Here is a 17341-nt window from a genome sequence, read left to right as displayed (position 1 = left end):
AGCTGTGTTTATTTTCGTTCTTTGAGTAGAAATTCAGGTCTGGTTAGGAGACGTGGTTTTGGTGACATTTGTTATGAGGGTGATAGGTTGATAGAATCAACCCAGAATCAACCCTGTGCCTTGACTTTCCTGTCTGAGCAGATGACCAGACCCAGAACCCCATTAGAAGTAGGGAAACACGTTGTGTCTGTTTTCTGTTGCCACGACATTTGGCCGGCGGGAGGGGCAAGTAGTGAGCACGTGATAGTCGAGGCTCTGATGGTTTCTGGTGCCTGAGTCTGTGACCTGAAGGCGGTGTCAGCATAGGGGTAGTCATGTGCTGTGTTGCTGGCAAACAGGGCAGCAGGGAAAGGTTGACAAGCAAGAGAGGAACTGATGACCTCAGCAGGGTGGAGGAACCAGTCCCAAACACCACCTTTCCCATTAGAATCCAAGAGGGGGTCCCCGAGGAACTGAGCTCTTTCTCGCGCGTAAACAACACAGCTCGCGGTGCTGCCACATTTTAAACTATGTTATTGTGGTAAGAGCACTTAATGCCCATACACTGTACTTGCACATAAATGTTAAAAATAGGTGGTCATCGTTCCCATGTAGACAAGCCTGACTGTGGAGGATGGATAGAGTTGGAGTTATCTGTTAACGCTGACACCTGAAAAACAAATCAAGGCCAGAGTTATTTTTATAGCCACACACCTGCCCCTGTCACCTCTGGCCTGCTTGAGGGGCCATTCACAGTGAAGGGGGGCTTCGTTGTGACCCATTGCCTTGCAGATTCTGTGCTTCTCTGAATTCTGTTCAGTAGCCACTTCAATGTTGACACCTATAAACCCTGTCACACCAGATTTTTGTGTAGTTGTGAGTTCCCAGAACATCACTGATGAAAAAGGCAGAAGGACTGTGGTGTGGCTGAGTGTGTGGGGTGGGGACTGACATGAAGTTGGCTACAGAATTATTCTCTCCAGAATTCTGCTCCAGGGCGAAGCTGTCCCTGCTCCTGGAATGAGCAGGGTCTGAGGACTGTGGGCTACCCAGGCCTTCTCTCCAGCCTCGAGCAGAAGGGAGAAAGGATGAGGAGGATGGTGTGGCCTATTTCGTAGACTTCACCGAGCCAACCCTGTACCCCTTTAACACCTCCAGATACTCCTGTGTGCAGTTTCAGCGTCCCCTTCTCAGGAGCAGATGTGACTTTGTGCGTTTCTGAGCTCTGCAGTAGGAAGAGGTCTGTCGTGAGCTGCCTCGTTCCTCATCATAGATGGACTCCCCCTCCTCCCATCCCACAGGTCTCTGACTCTCACAGCATCCCAGTTCTCTGCCTTTAGCCAGGGTGGGCAGTAAGAGGAGAGGTAGTGAGGAACCCATCCATTGAAAAGCAAGCCTATCTCCAAACCTGTGTGACAGCATGAGGCACAAATTCCACAGCTGGCTTGGCTGGGCCAGCCTGACCTTATCTGTCACAGCACCTCCTGTGGTTGGTCCTTTATTTAAAAAAAAAAAAAAAAGCTCTGAGATTTTATCAATTATTGGGTAATATGGACAATCTACTAGCTTCACAGGAAACCAAAATTTGAGCCTTTAAGACTTAAAAACAAAAAGGTAATCTTAAGTGTCTTCATCGTTTTGAAGACACAATGATTGCATTTAGAGGCCTGAAAGTTTTTACGCATAATTGGTTGATTGAGAGGGAAAAACAACAGACCCTTTAAAATGGGCTTGTAGAATATGTGGTGTTTGATATAACGGTGCCTAAAGCCCCAAAACGATGGGCTGCAGGCTGTTTACACCTTACACAGGCCCACATGCTTACACACAGGCCCACACAGACAGAAAAATTTAAGATTATTATGGAAAAAAGAGTCTTTAGTAGCAAGTATTTGATGTTATAACCAAGGTGACATTTCCTGATAGAATAAGGTTTTCAGGAAATATATGGAATAATTTTTTCAAATTTTATTACCGAGTGTGGTAACAACTGATGAAAGTTTTACCTGGTGGTTTTTAAGATAACATGGTGTCTCACTGGTCCTATTCTAGGTGTCCTGCTATGAAGCAGGACATGCCAGGTAGAGTGTGATAAACCGGCAAGGCGACTGAGTCATCTTACTCCTGGTGATGCGGGAAGGGAAGATGAGGAGGGAACACAGACCTGGTGTCAAATGAACAAATACGTGCCCCACAGCTCCAGAGGGAGGCCTCAGGCAGGCTTATCGCCTCTTAGAATCTCTGTCCTCAGAGGGTTTTGGCTCAGAGGGTTTTGGGGGGACAAGATGAGATTGGGTAGATCAGTACCTCTCCTTCCCAGCAGGACCAGCAGCTTCTTTTCACCCCTGGAACAGCCAGGCCCCCCTGCTTCCTGTCCAGTGGCCCTTCCTGCATGCACTGCCCCTGGCCCACTCCTCAGTGGCTGAGCCCCTCTTTTTGAGGACACACATCCTAAAGCACCTGTCACTCAGGGCCGCCCATGAAAAGCTTCTGACCCCAGGCTGTTTCCTCTGGGTCCTTTGGGCTGCCTTCCCTGCAACAAAGAGCCACATGCTAGACTTTTAAACCCTCTGCTTTCAGAATCATCCAGAAGCACAGATTTCAGGAAACACTGGGTGACTGGAAGCAAGCCATGCAGAGGTCAATGTTCTGGATGCTGCCAGCCCACTCATGAAGCCAGCTTCCCAGCCCTCACCTCCTCCGCACGGGCGCCAGCCCACCTCACGTAGTTACATCACTGATCAACAACAGGCACGATTCTCCTTGGGGTCTTTCCGGACCCCAAGATCTCTCAGAGCAACCGTGGAAACAGAAGTGAGAGTTCTGAAGCCAGAGGAGTTGAGTTCTTTAGTCAGGGAGAGCTTGTACCTGGGACACAGGTCAGGGAAGTTAAGCTCCATGCCAAGGTCCCCTAACCCAGGGGCCAGAGTGGGTCTGAACCCAAGACATCTGCCCACGCAGGACAGACACAGGGTGGCCCACAGGGAGGAGAGCCTGCTCTGCATCCTTCGGAGCCTTCAGGGTATTGGGCTTTATTCTATAAAGAGGAACCATCCGGGGTATTATTGTCACAGGCACCGTGATCATTCTCACTGCACTTGCAAAGCGGCTCCTCTCGTCTATTCTCATGAGTCCTAGGCAGTGAGATTTTCTTTTTAACCAAATGTTTATACATTGTTCCTCTAGACAAGGGTAAATATTACAGACTCTGTACGATTATTTTTAAATGTACACATCCTGTTTGTGACCTTTAAGGAAGGCTCTCTGGGAAAGGTATCAATTTCCCAATCTAAGGTGACTTCCTGAGTTGTCAGTGACCACAGTGAGAGCCAGAGCCACAGGCACAGATGTAGTTGTGATCAGGAGACTTGTGACTTATTTTTAACATAATTTTTCTTGCCTTATTCCCATAAGTACCTGAGTAGCTAAAAGAGAATTCAAGTAGATTATGACCACTTTTAGCCTCTTCTCCCCCATTTTAGTAATTATCTCCTCCTCGTTTATACAGATAAACTTACACTTTTATTAATAGGAGAGAGCTTCACGTGAACAGGGAGAGGTTGTTCTTCCTGTATCGGAGCCCATCTCTCCAGTATGATCATCCTTATGGTTCCCTGTCCGGGTTAGCAAAGGCTGCTGGGCACCTGCTCTGTGTGGGGGTCCCAGGGTTATGGAAAAGAAACAGCAGATGTGCCCATGGCCCTAGGAGTTTGCCACTGGGGACGGCACTGGTGTGTTGTCTCACTGCTTCATTCACTGTTTTCATGAGGGCTTACTGAATCGTTGTGTGAATAAAATTCTAAAGTTAAATGGAAACTTGGCACTAATATTGCACACTGTGCTTGAATACAAAGCTTGTTTGAAGATCACAGAGTTATATGAAAAGCCTGCCACCTCCCATAGTCTCCCTGTGCACCTCGCCCCTCGTCTGGGCTGCATGTGCTCACAGGCGCTCCAAGTTGTATGCCAACTCGTGTCCACAGGGGAGCAAACTTCGACCTCACTCAGTGGTGGAGCTGGCCAAGTTCGGGGGGCAGGGATCTGTGGGTATTGCCCTCATTCTTCCACATGGCTGTCAGCATCCCTTTGTCCCAGGTGACATGTTTGCTATTTGCTATCAGTTCTTCCGTGCTGAAGTATAAATGAGTAAAATACCTGTAACTTAACAGATGGCAGTTTCCAGCCAGATTTCTTCAAAAGGACACATGAGCACACAGAGATCTTCTAGGTTGAACCAACAGGGTTCCAGTGATGGAATGCTGGGTGGTGGGCTTGGCACTTTCTGCGCCCCTGCTTCTAAAATCACACCTCTGAACCTTCCTCTCAGCTTCCAGAGACAGGACCAGGTGACTGTGCCCTTGGACAAATCGGGCTGGTGTGTTTTGACAGAGAAAGCTCTTGTCTGAAGTGCCTGTGCCAGCTGCCACAGAAGAGTGACACGGGAGCCTGAGACACAGGTTCTCTGCATGGTCTTGGGAAGGAGTGGCAGGTTTCCAGGAGCTGGCCCTGTACTTTAAACTCCCAGCCATTTACCTTTCTCCAGGAGGATCCTAGACCCCTCCTTGTTGAGAATCAAATTGAAAGTATTGGCCGGACGTGGTGACTCATGCCTGTAATCACAGCACTTTGGGAGGCCGAGGCGGGCGGATCACCAGGTCAGGAGTTTGAGACCAGCCTGGCCAACATAGTGAGACTCCGTCTCTATGAAAAACTCAAAAATTAGCTGGGTGTGGTGGCGGGTGCCTGTAATCCCAGCTACTCAGCAGGAAAATTGCTTGAACTCAGGAGGCGGAGGTTGCAGTGAGCTGAGATCATGTCACTGCACTCCAGCCTGGGTGACAGAACAAGACTCCACCTTGAAAAAAAAATAAAGAAAGAAAGAATTTCCACACACATCAAGCCAGAGACCGTGTGAGAAGACTGAGCCTGGGCAGAAAAGGGCATTGTTGCTTTGGTCGTCCTTATTTCACATGGTGAGGTTCATGCTCTGTGTGTCTGTTCTCGTCCCATGAAGGTCTCTGTCGTGTCTCCAGACCACGTAAGCGACAGCACTGTCTCTGCCCGGACCTCAGACAGCAGCCTGGCACCAGTGGCCGACTTCAGTTACCCTCCAGAATCCTCCTCCTGCTTGGACAACTCTGCAGCTAAGCACAAGCTCCAGGTCAAGCCCCGCAACCAGCGGTCGAGTAAGATGAGGCGGCTTTCATCGGTAATTGGGTTTCCTTCTCCACACAGAGGCAGGCCAGGCAGGCTTAACACACCCCCTGCAAACCCGCACAACCTACCTCACTCCCTCCCACAGGGTCTCGTGCCCCTCCAAGCACTCCCACAGTTGATGGAGCCATGCTGCAGAAGATGAAGTTGCTCACCATTTTAAACATAAACCAGATCTGTCTCTCCCTTGCAGAATCGCTCCATTCATCCATCCATCCATCCGTCTGTCCGTCATTCCTCACACACTCATTACTGAATGCTGGTTGCCTTCCCCGTGCACTCAGAGTAAAGTCCACACTCTAGGCCTGGTACATCAGGTCCTGCCTACCCCTCAGGCTTCTTACCTTTCTCACTCAGCACTCTGGCCACCTTTCTGCCTCTTGAGCTCCCGAGCTGCCTCTAGCCTCAGGCCTTGGTGCTGCTGTGTCCCAGCCTTGGGGCCTGAGAGTCCCCCAGAGAAACTCACCCTGCCCGTTCACTTCCTTCAGAGCACTCGCCTCATGCCAGAGTGACCTTTGTAAATGGATGTGCTCTTATTGCCAGTCTTCTTTGAGACCCTGTCCCGGCTGCACTTTCAGCCCTTAGAACATTTTGGGTCACAGAGTTGTTGAATGACAACAGTTGTTGGACGAACGATGGAACAAATGAATGAGTGAATTAACAAATGAGTGAATGAAAGAAGCCGAAACACTAGCGTGGACACCTGCCTTGGACGAGGGCCTACTCAGTAGCATGGGGAGAAAAGACAGACCCCTCTCCGGGTGTGCTGCCTTGGGGTGTCGTTACCTCCTAGTCCTAGAAGCTGAGAAACTGGTTCATGGAACACTTGGGCTTCATTTACTGGCAGGTTCGAGGTTCACACAGGGTTGTTCCCTTTCCCCTACCTGACGGGCACTGTAACGCCTCCCCCCTGGAGTGGGGGCCAGCCTGGTCACGGAGAATGACAGTGCTGATAAAGAGATGCTCATAGGCTAACATCTTGTGTCCTTCCCTGGCGACATGATTGGGGTGTGTTGGTGAAGTACCCAGGGCAAGCTGGGTGCCTCAGCTGGAGACAGTTGGGCTAGGGCCACTCAGGAGTTCAGCAACTCCCTGAAGAGAGCGAGTTTTCCTTTGGGCATATGGAAGGTGCTCTTTAAACTCATGCCAGCAGAGAGGACTTTTGAGGGGACTAATGCTGGAGAAAGAAGCAAGGTGAGTTACCTTCAGGCTGATGTGCCAGGTAGGGACCAGGATACTTGTGCCATAGGTGTGTGTGTCCAGTGCATGTACAGTTAGAGGCTGTGTGCTGTGTTGGCGTGACAAGGTCCAGTCACTGAAGACCTGCCTGTCCTCGTGCTGAATGAGACCACAGGGCCAGGGCCTGCTCCCTTCTGGTCAAGTCTGTGATTTATGACTCCCATGGGGATGTCTTTTGCTCTGGCCAGGGCATTTATAGACAGCCACAACCTGCCTGGCCAGGACTTGGTGACAGAGCGAAGCCTGGTGTCTATTCCAGGTGGAAACGCAGCCTCCCTTCTTGCTCCCATCTGGGCAGGGCTGTATCCTTCTTTGTTTACATTTGAACTTGACTTAGTTCTGGAATCCCACTTTGTAGAATAACAGAAAACCTGATGTAGCCAGTCTGCGCAAACAGGTAAACACAGCCTTTCCTTGATTTCAACTCTGTCACATCCATGGTCTTTCCCTCTTTTCCCCTTCCCTACTTGGTAAGAGCAGGCATGGGTATCTTAAGTTCTCAGAGGTGTCCATATCTTCCTCCATCCACTGTTGTGGAACCTGTGATGCTGGGGGCCTCTGTCCTTCAGTGTCCATAGCACCCTTTGCCCTTTGGTCATGAGGTCCCTCTTCCCAACCATAAGGATCTTCCTTGTGGCCTGGCCCCTCTCAGGGATGAAGGTGCTTTCAGATGCTCCCTAAATGCTCCCAGGACGGGAAAGAACAGGCATGCCACCCCCTCTGCTGCCTTGTGTGGGCTCCGTGACTGATAGTTTTAAAAGGTGACCTCCATCCTAAAGAGGTTTCAACATCAGCAGTTTCCTGTAGTAGCAGAAGGTCATCAACATGGCAAAGTAAAGGACCTGCAACTTTTGAAAGTTCTTCTGTAGCTTTCTTTGTGCCTCTTCCTCTTTTTAAATCCAGAAGAATAGGATCGTGTATTTTGGTGCGAGTTTGCTTAGGTATTGTCACAGACATCCCAGGCATCCTGTATTCTATTAGCAAGCAGATGCCATGAAAAATGTTAAAATAATAACAAACAGCAAGAAGAAAAACCTATTGCAAACATACCCTGAGTGTCACATTTCCTGCTTTAGACAAAGGGAAGGAGAGAGCAATAGCCTGGGTGACTCTTGGTGTCTAATATCACGAACTTTCTAAAAAGATCAGTCTCTACACAATCAACCTTTTGGTCATTTCCACATGTTACTTTTGAATGGTTCTTGGTTACCTGGAGCTCCTTTCCTTCCCGGGAGAGCAGGAACTGACTCTGTGACAAAAGGAGGAAGTTGGACTGGAATCTGAATTCTAGAGATCTTTCAGAAGAATATCACAAGGCAGCATACGTTTGCCAAGCCAGTAGGGCTTCAGGAGGTTAGAGAAGGGGGGAATCTTAAACTGCAAAGAGTGGGAGAGTTTGAAGCAGTCCTTGGGGGTCCTGGTAGTATATCTTGGAGGTTGGGGGCAGGGGGGTGGGGGAGAGTGGGGAGGCGACAGTCACTCAGACCAAGTGTCTGGCGCAGTGTTGAGGGCTTGGTTTGACCTGAGTAGGGAGTGGAAGAAACAACTTAAGACCAGAGAATCTAGGACTGTAAATTTAGCTGAAAATTTTGGTTTTATCCTATATAGCTGTGGTAAGCTATTGGCATGATACGAGCCATCTTTTAGGAAAACCAGTCTGACTTTACTATGAGGGTGCACTCCTAAAGTGTTGACATGGGAGACTGGCTGGGATGAACACAGGGCCATAGAGCCCCAGCTGTTCAGCTCCGCCACCTGCTCGGCCAGGCTTGAACAAGGTATTGGCCTCTCTGAGCTCCTGGCTCTCAAGTGCAAAAAGTGACTCATCATCCCTTCCTCACTGGGATGAATGCAGGATTAAATGAAATAACAAGTTTGGAGCACAGAGCATGGCAGACGCTGGCTGCTGTTGGTCTCCTTCCCTTGGCGTTACTCTCTAGTCCACTGGTTTTGAGGCTCTGTCAGAGGAGCTGTAGACTTTTACTTGGGAGGCATATCTGCCATTGTCCCGATACACCTGTGAGCCCAAGTAGACCAGGAGGATACAAACTGAGAAAAGACACCCGTGGGTACATGCCTGCTTAAGTGCCAACTTTAGAGTGCTTCTATCACTGCTATCACTAAGCCATTACAAGCCTTGAAGAAAGTGGGGAGCTGACAGGCTTCCTGGAATTTGCTATAGTGACGATGCTTTTTATCTTTCTTTCTCTCAGCGCGCTCAGTCTGAATCCCTGAGCGACCTGACGTGCACCCCAGAGGAGGAGGAAAACGAGGAGAAGCCACTGCTGGAAGTCAGCCCAGAAGAGAGCCCCAGCTCTGGGCAGCAGGACGTGGCACCAGACAGAGGCCCTGAGCCTGGGCCACCGGCGCCCTTGCCGCCACTCGGAGGGGTCCGGGCCAGACGCGCCCGCCTGCAGCACTGCTCGGCGCTCAGGGCCAGCTTGGAGGAGGAGGGCGCCCCCGGGGACGACCCCTCAGGCCGCCCGGCCACCCCGGAGCTCGCCGAGCCCGAGTCGGCCCCCATCCTCCGCGTGGAGCCCCCGTCCCCGCCGGAGGGCCCCCCGCATCCAGGTCCCGACGGCGGAAAGCAGGAGGGGGAGGCGCCCCCAGCAGGCCCATGTGCCCCGGCCGCGGACACGGCGGAGGCGGTGGTCTGTGCTCCCGAAGACGTCGCGAGCCCGCTTCCCACCGCCCTCCCTGAGGGGGACACGACGCCCCCCGAGACTGACCCCACCGCCACCTCGGAGGCGTCCTCTGCTCCCGACGGGCCAGACCGCAGTGTCCCGAAGGAAGCGGAGCCGACGCCGCCCGTGCTCCCGGACGAGGAGAAGGGGCCCCCAGGGCCGGCGCCCGAGCCCGAGAGAGGAGCGGCGCCCGAGCCCGAGAGAGGAGCAGAGACCGAGCCCGAGAGAGGAGCGGGGACCGAACCCGAGAGAGGAGCGGGGACCGAACCCGAGAGAGGAGCGGGGACCGAACCCGAGAGAGGAGCGGGGACCGAACCCGAGAGAGGGGCGGAGACCAAGCCCGAGAGAGGAGCAGAGACCGAGCCCGAGAGAGGAGCGGGGACTGAACCCGAGAGAGGGGCGGGGACTGAACCCGAGAGAGGAGCAGAGACCGAGCCCGAGAGAGGAGCAGAGACCGAGCCCGAGAGAGGAGCGGGGACCGAACCCGAGAGAGGGGCAGAGACCGAGCCCGAGAGAATTGGGACCGAGCCCTCCGCGGCGTCCGCCCCGAGCCCGCCGGCGCCCAAGAGCTGCCTGAAGCACCGGCCCGCGGCCGCCAGCGAGGGCCCCGCCGCGTCCCCGACGCTTGCAGCCGCGGAGTCTCCCCCGGGGGAGCACGGCCCAGGTTCCCCCGACGCAGAGGCCGCCGCCCCGGAGCGCCCCAAGGCCGAGCGGGCCGAGGCGCCACCGGCGGGCGCCGAAAGGGCGGCTCCAGAGCGGAAGGCGGAGAGGGGCGGCGCCGAGCTGCGAGGCGCGAAGAAGTTCTCGGTGTCCTCGTGCCGAGCGCGGCCTCGCCCGGGCGCCTCCCGCCCGCTGGAACGCGCCAGCTGCCGCCTTCCTCTCGCGAGGAGCAGCCCGGCCTGGAGGAGCGAGGCGGCCCTTGACGACCTCCAGGGTCTCCCCGAGCCCCAGCACGCGAAACCCGGCCCTCGGAAGCCGGCGGAGTGCGGCCCTCAGGACTCGGGGGACAGGGCGGCCAGTCCGGCCGGGCCGCGCAGGAGCCCCCAGGAGGCGGCCGCCACCCCCGGCACGAGAGAGCCCTGCCCAGCCGCCCAGGAGCCGGCCCCGAGTGAGGACAGAAACCCCTTCCCCGTCAAGCTCCGGTCCACCTCCGTCTCGCTCAAATACAGGGATGGCGCCTCCCAGGAGACGAAGGGTGTGAAGAGGTACAGTGCGGAAGTCCGGTTAGAAAGGTCGCTGACCGTGCTCCCGAAGGAGGAGAAGTGTCCCCTCGGGACGGCCCCCGCCCTTCGAGGCGCCAGGGCCCCCAGCGACCAAGGAAAGGGGAAGGCCCGGCCCCCCGAGCCGCTCAGCTCCAAGCCGCCCCTGCCCCGGAAGCCGCTTCTGCAGAGCTTCACGCTGCCGCACCAGGCCGCGCCCCCCGACACCGGCCCGGGAGAACGCGACCCCAGGAAGGAGCCCAGGACGGCGGAGAAAAGGTCGCTGCGCAGGGGAGCTGGTAAGAGCGCGTCGAGGGTGCGGGAAGGGCAGGGCCTGGGGAGATCCACATCCGCTGGCACATCTTGCTGGACACTCGCTAACTGTGTAAATGCTCCTGGTACAAACGTTGTTGCAGGGGAGTTGGAAGGAGTCAGAATTCCCACTAACATCATGTCTGATCTAGAGCAAGCTTGTCCAACTCGCTGCCTGGGCCCGGGGTGGCTTTGAATGTGGCCCAACAGGAATTGGTAAACTTTCTTAAAACATTGAGACTTTATGCGAATTTTTTTTTAAAGCTCATCAGTGGCCTTTTGTGTTGGTGTATTTTATGTGTGGCCCAAGACAATTCTTCTTCCAGTGTGGCTCAGGGAAGCCAAAAGATTGGACACCCCTAATCTAGAGTAAGGAATAGGCCGACCTCGGTAGCTCATGCCTGTAATTCCAGCACTTTGGGAGGCCAAGGCCTGCGGATAAGCCCAGGAGTTCAACACCAGCCTGGGCAACATAGCGAGACCTTGTTCTACAAAAAAATTTAAAACTAACCAAGCGTGGTGGTGCACGCCTGTAGTCCCAGCTACTTGGGAGGCTGAAATAGGATTGCTTGAGCCCAGGAGTTCAAGGCTGCAGTGAGCTCTGATGGTGCCATGCACTCCAGCCTGGGTGACAGTGAGATCCTGTCTCTTTTAAAAAGAGAGAGAAAATAAGGAATAAAGAGTAGAAAAGGGAAAATAAATACCAGGATTTTGTATAAGTACAGGGAATTCAGTGTGTAGAGATAAAGAGAAATGTAAAAACTGATTTTGATAGGACTCTCAGCGAATCTGTCAAATTCTTCTCCCACTTTTCACCTGAGAAACTCAGCAAGGTCCAAATCCCAGGACATGCGTACTCATTTTGATGCAGGTTCTTTTAGGGCCTAAGCTATTTCTTGGCTATAAATGAAACATACTCCTCTATCAGGGTCCTTCTGACCTTTTCCTCTAAGAAAGAATTTCCTCCTGCTGTTCATAATCAGGTTCGCGTGGCCCAGCTGCACATGGAACGTATTCCATGTATTGGAATCACAAGTCTGTATAAAATGTAAGTCTCTCAAGAGGGTCAGCATTTACTTGCTGTCGTGAAAGGGAGATTGTGTTAAGATTGAGGCAGAACGTAGGAATCTTTGAAGGCAGCTGTCTTTTGAAATGAGCAAAGTAGATGACCTTTCTCTGTCTTTGACGTTTGTCACTTCTTATGGAAGTGAGGAAATGAGAAATCTGTTGAAAATGTGTGTTTGCAGCAGAGCTAAAGAATCTTTCATTGCTGGGTTTTTTTGTTTGTTTGTTGTTTGTTTTGAGACTCTGTCTCACTCTGTTGCCCAGGCTGGAATGTAGTGGTACAATCTTGGCTCACTGCAACCTCCACCTCCCAGGTTCAAGTGATTCTCCTGCCTCAGCTTCCCGAGTAGCTGGTATTACAGGCGCCCATCACTGCACCTGGCTAATTTTTTTTTACAGTTTTGGTAGAGACGAGGTTTCACTATGTTGGCCAGGCTGGTTGCAAACTCCTGACCTCAAGTGATCCACCCGCCTCAGCCTCCCAAAGTGCTGGGATTACAGACGTGAGCCACCGCGCCTGGCCTGCTGGTTTTTTTTTAATTAATGGAAATCTGTGAGCCAGAAAACGACACTACACAAATAAGTTGTGTGTGCATGTGATGAGGGCCCTAGAGAGAAGTTTTCCATGGCGAATTTTGTTTTTTAAAAATGTTTTGGCCTGGCATGGTGGCTCACACTTGTAATCCCAGCATTTTGGGAGGCTGAGGCAGGCGGATCACAAGGTCAGGAGCTTGAGACCAGCCTGGCCAACATGGTGAAACCCCATTTCTACTAAAAATACAAAAATTAGCCAGGCGTGGTGGCGCGCACCTCTAATCCCAGCTACTCAGGAGGCTGAGGCAGGACAATCACTTGAACCCTGGAGGTGGAGGTTGCAGTGAGCCGAGATCATGCCACTGCACTCCAGCCTGGGTGACAGAGAGAGACTCCATCTCAAAAACAAAAACAAAAAAAAGAATGTTTCAGGCTACTCAAGCACTGTATTGTAGGACAGAAGGGAAATAGAACCTGGTGGCTCTCTGAGGGAATCCTGTACCCTAAGAGGAAGATGCATACACAGGAAGAAAATTAGCTCATACAAAACAATGTGAAAACAGTTCCAAAATAGTCTAATCTTTTCTGGCTCTTTTACAGTACTTTAAATTGCTAAGGTGACACACAAGGATTCACAGTTCCAAAGAGCCCACACATGTGGCCTTCCCAATCTGAAGGCCCCTTGGCACAGCCGTGATTTTGAGTTGCTGCTGCCACTGCAGTAGGATAATCAGTGCGGGAATTTGGAGGAAGTTCAAGCCGTAGCTGACGATCCACTCTGCAGATTTCCATTGAGGTTATTGAAGCTATTGTAGAGTGATTAAAAAAGCCATTGAAGTAGCAAGGGAGGAAGGAGTCGCTCTCTGTGCACATGAAACCCTGACCTTCATGGCCCAGAATTGAAAACGTCTCTCAAGGGCTTGCTAAATGAATGGAACTTAAAAACAGAATATCAAGCTCATAGTCAAATCTGGGAAAGAAGCTTCAGAGGGCAATGCTTTGCCCATTATTTATATGTGAGTTCCTCAACCTAAGCCAGGTTTTCTTCACTATAAAATGCCTGGGATGGTCTGTAAAGACCTTGTGTATTTTTCTTTGATTTATAAAATGTAATAGAGTGTTTATTAACAGCTTTTCTTATGTAGTAGAAGAGAATTGTCTCGTCCATCTAAGTTTAATCACATTCACTAAAGCCATAGAAATGACAGAGTTAGATGAATTCCAAAGCGAAAGAAGAATCTAGGTTACTTTATGGGCATGAGTAATGATATTCATTTTACCACACAGAAAGGAGGGAAGGAATTACCTGCATTCTATAGGGAAGCAACTCTGGGGGCAGGGGCAGTGGTACTGGAAGGACAGGTACCAGGACAGGCTGGGCCTGCTGCCTGATCCTACCTGGACCTTGAGGGACTATCTCATGCTGACCAGAGCAGAATCTCAGGGTCTGCACTGTCAGACCCCAGTAGTGAAGCTGCCCCCACACCTTCCCCAGATACCAAATCTGTTTGTGCTTTCATTGATTATTATCACTTCTACTATTATCATTCTCATTGCTCCCAAATTATGTTAGCTAGAAGCAATTCAGTTCATATAAAACATACAGGTAATGAGTTTTAATAACAATACCACTCTGCTTCCAGAAAGACCTAATATTTGCTGTTGTGGTAGCAAATACCTTGCCCAGAGCTCCCGAATAGTCTGCCACCTCCCCCGTCCTCCCTCCAGGGCATGTATAGTAAAGTTGGATGATTGACGTGTTCCAGATGACTCAGCTTTGGGCACTCAAGCTGCTTGGTCCCCAGCACCTGGTTTATTCCTCCTTCTCCTCTTCCACACCTTGTTTTCCTTCTTTGAAGGAATGGAGGAACACTTCAGCAGAAGGAGTAGGGAAGGATGCAGTGGTGGTTGGTTGTGGTAAACAGGAGCCTGGCTTACCGAAGGGGCTGAGCCTCACAGGGGCTGTGCTGGAGTGGTTACTGCAGTCTTAGTACGTGTCTGTGCTCCTCGAGGCAGAGGAGCCCTGTTTATAGGCCTGGTTCATAATTTGCTGATCTGTCCTAGGAAGTAAATGGCCCAGGGTTATCAGCCGTGTTCATTTGTGCAGAACATTTTACATCCTCCTGTTGGTTCAATCCATCCCAGAGTCTAAATTACAGGTCATAAAGCAGCTTCTGCACACAGGATTAGAATGAGAACAAAGGAGTTAGAGAATATTGTGTGGAAAAATTGGAAAACACAGAAAGTATGTAGAAAAAAAATCACTCCTAGGTCGACTCTCCTTCTAGTCTGTCTTGTTTCTGGGTATGAGATTTATTTTTTTTACAAAGTCATGGTCACAGGTTGGTGTTTTGGAAGGTAGCGTAAGAAACCACCCTTCTCACTTGGGGACCTCATTTGATAACCGGCGTTGGCTAATCTGAGCTGGATTCCTCCAGACAGGGTTGGTGACAGAGTAACACACTCCAGTCTCTGACCCTCTTTTTCTAGACTCCAGTACTCACTCATTCATGCATTCTTGTTTTCAACAAATATTTAATGTCCTCCTGCCATGCAAGCTCTTTCTTGGCCCCAAAAGATGGGAAGAGCACAGGGGACTGACGCGCGGAGTTTATTGCGTGGAGAAGGCAGGTGGTAGCTGGATGCCGGAGGAGTGTAGACAGCCATTTTCTGGCCCACCTTGTCTTTGGATGTCACAGCCATTTTCTGAAGGAAATGAACTGAAAGAGACTGTCACCCTTTTTAAATGACACAGTTCAGATATATTCAAATTCATTTGGGTTAGAATACAAGCTGTCAAGGGTTTTGTTGGCATCCTGCTAAAAATATATTCCTATCTCTTGAATTTTCAAAATTTCATTTTATTGTGATATGAACACCTAACATGAGATCGACCCTCCTAACAAATTTTAAAATGTACAATGCAGTATTGTTGTCTATAGGTACAATGTTGTAGAGCAGATCTTTAGAACGTATTTTTCTTGACATAACTGAAACTTTATAAACATTAATGAACAGCCCCCAATTTCCCTCTCCCCCTCCCAGCTCCTAATGACCACCTTTCCACTCTTCAATTGTATGAATTTGACTATTTTAGATTTCACATAGAAATGTGATCGTGTAATACTTGTCCTTCTGTGACTGGCTGATTTCACTTAGCATAACGTCTTCAAGGTTCATTCCTGTTGCTGCAAGTACAGAATTTCCTTCCTTTCTAAGGCTGGATAATATTCCATTGTAGGTATACACCACAGTTGCTTTATCCATTTGTTTGTCCAAACACGTTTAGGCTGTTTCCACATCTTGGCTGTTGTGAATAGTGCCTCAGTGAACAGGGAGTGTTAATATCTCCGAGATTCTGATTTCAGTTCTTTTGGATATATACCCACATATGTTTTGAATTCTTAAAGAAAACCAGCTTTGCTTACATTGGCATTTTTTTTAGTCTTGCCCTTCCCTTCACAGTCCCTTCTGAGCAAGTGTCATCAACACTGTAACCTCTGTTTCCCTGCCTTTCCTCTGCTCCTCAGCCATCTGTGTCTTATCCTTGCATGCCACCCAGTACAAAGCGACCTCTCCTCATTTTCCCTCGTGCAAGACTCATCACAGAATCCCACTCATTTCCTAGAGTTCTTGCTTCCCTTGACTTCTTGGGCCACAGCAACCAGCCACCTACCCATCTGATGAGCAGCCCTGACTTGACACTTCAGCATTCATAATTCCATTTATCGATACCACCTCCAGCACGGTTCTCTTTCCTTCTCAGTACTCCATCTACCCAGATACTCAAGCCAGAAACCTCAGCGTTATTACAAATATCTTGATATGAACAACCCTGAGAGGCCTAAAAATGATAGGAAAATCACCTTGTAATCCTACGGCTTTAAAAATGACATGAAAAGGGACTTGCTGTTCTGACCAAGATGGAATAAACACTTAAACCACCCCCTCTCTCCCACTGATACAACATCAAACCCTATGCAGAATGCATAAAGTGAGTATCAGAGGACTCTGAAAGGTAGATAAGAGGAGCTGGTAGCCTGAGGAGATAGATCAGGACCCAAGCGATGACTCTGTAGCAAGTGTGAGTAGTGAAGGAGCACCTCTGTCACTGGTGGCATCAACAACTCCTGCAGGCCAGAGTTCCTGAGACTTTCCCAGCCTAGATCCCACTGCACACCCCCACCACCAGCCCCTATGGGACAGAGCTTGTTGGACAGCCTTGGCCCTACTCCAAGTGAACACCAGCAACGAAGCAGCAAATCCCTCTTAGCGGCAGCATCCCTGCAGGATGGAGTTCTTTCTGTTCTCTCATCCCTATGCCAGGCAAATGCCAACCACAAGCTGAAAACTGCTTGCCCTGGTGGCAGTGGCAGTGATGTCCCTAGTGAGGCACAACTCTTGATTCTTTCAGTCCTAATCTTGGCTCATCAGTGAAGTGGCCCACCCCTCACCCCTGCCGAAGATGATAGCAATACCCTCTGCAGGGCAACGGCCCTTTAGCCCTTCCAGCCCTGCTCCAAGTAAGCACCAGCCTAGAGCACTCCAGGTGAGCACCTGCCTCTCCCCACGGCAGCTCCTATGGGTCAGAGCTCTTTTGACTCTTTAGATACTATGCCCAGAGAAACCCAGTAATGAAGCTATACGCCCGTGTTAGCACAGACAGCAGCGACAGGTATGGTGGTTGGGGGTCCTGCAGGCTCCTTTCCCTTGCCACTCTGTCCTGAGGTGGTCCCAGTCACAAGAAGGTGCTACGGTGCAGAGAGGCTAAACCTTGGCTTTCTAGCCATAGAACCTTGAGGAGTGGAGATTACAGAAAGGAGACATCTGAGTTAGATATCCTTTAAATCTGTGTATGAAGTTCTGGGCTCATCCCTGAGCTGCACATGCATAAAACTGACTAGAATGAGCACAGCAAAACCTTTTGAGAATTTTAACAGGACCAAGTCTCAGCAGAATATTCAAAATATCTAGGATATGAACCAAAATTATCCAACATACAGAGAACCAGGAAAGCCTAAAAAATTCTCAAGGAAAAAGGCAATCAACAAATGCCAACCCTGAGAGGATTCAAATGTTGGAATTATTAGACAAAGACTTTAAAGCAACTATTAT

The 17341-nt window shown here is 50.5% G+C and overlaps 1 protein-coding gene across 10 annotated transcripts in view; it reads left to right on the top strand.

The window, feature by feature from the left end:
- CRACDL (CRACD like) overlaps nt 1-17341 on the top strand; it is a 146330-nt gene that overhangs the window by 106464 nt on the left and 22525 nt on the right. For all 10 annotated transcript variants that reach the window (XM_074011053.1, XM_074011052.1, XM_074011051.1 and 7 more), the window contains 2 exons: nt 4994-5188; nt 8646-10614. In XM_074011053.1, coding sequence (XP_073867154.1) covers nt 4994-5188; nt 8646-10614 — 2164 coding nt within the window. The remainder of the gene's footprint in view (nt 1-4993; nt 5189-8645; nt 10615-17341) is intronic.

The sequence above is a fragment of the Macaca fascicularis genome, chromosome 13 (genome assembly GCF_037993035.2).
Source record: "Macaca fascicularis isolate 582-1 chromosome 13, T2T-MFA8v1.1".
Taxonomy (NCBI): domain Eukaryota; kingdom Metazoa; phylum Chordata; class Mammalia; order Primates; family Cercopithecidae; genus Macaca; species Macaca fascicularis.
Note: the sequence above shows the minus strand (reverse complement) of the source record. Positions and strands in the feature narration are given on the sequence as shown.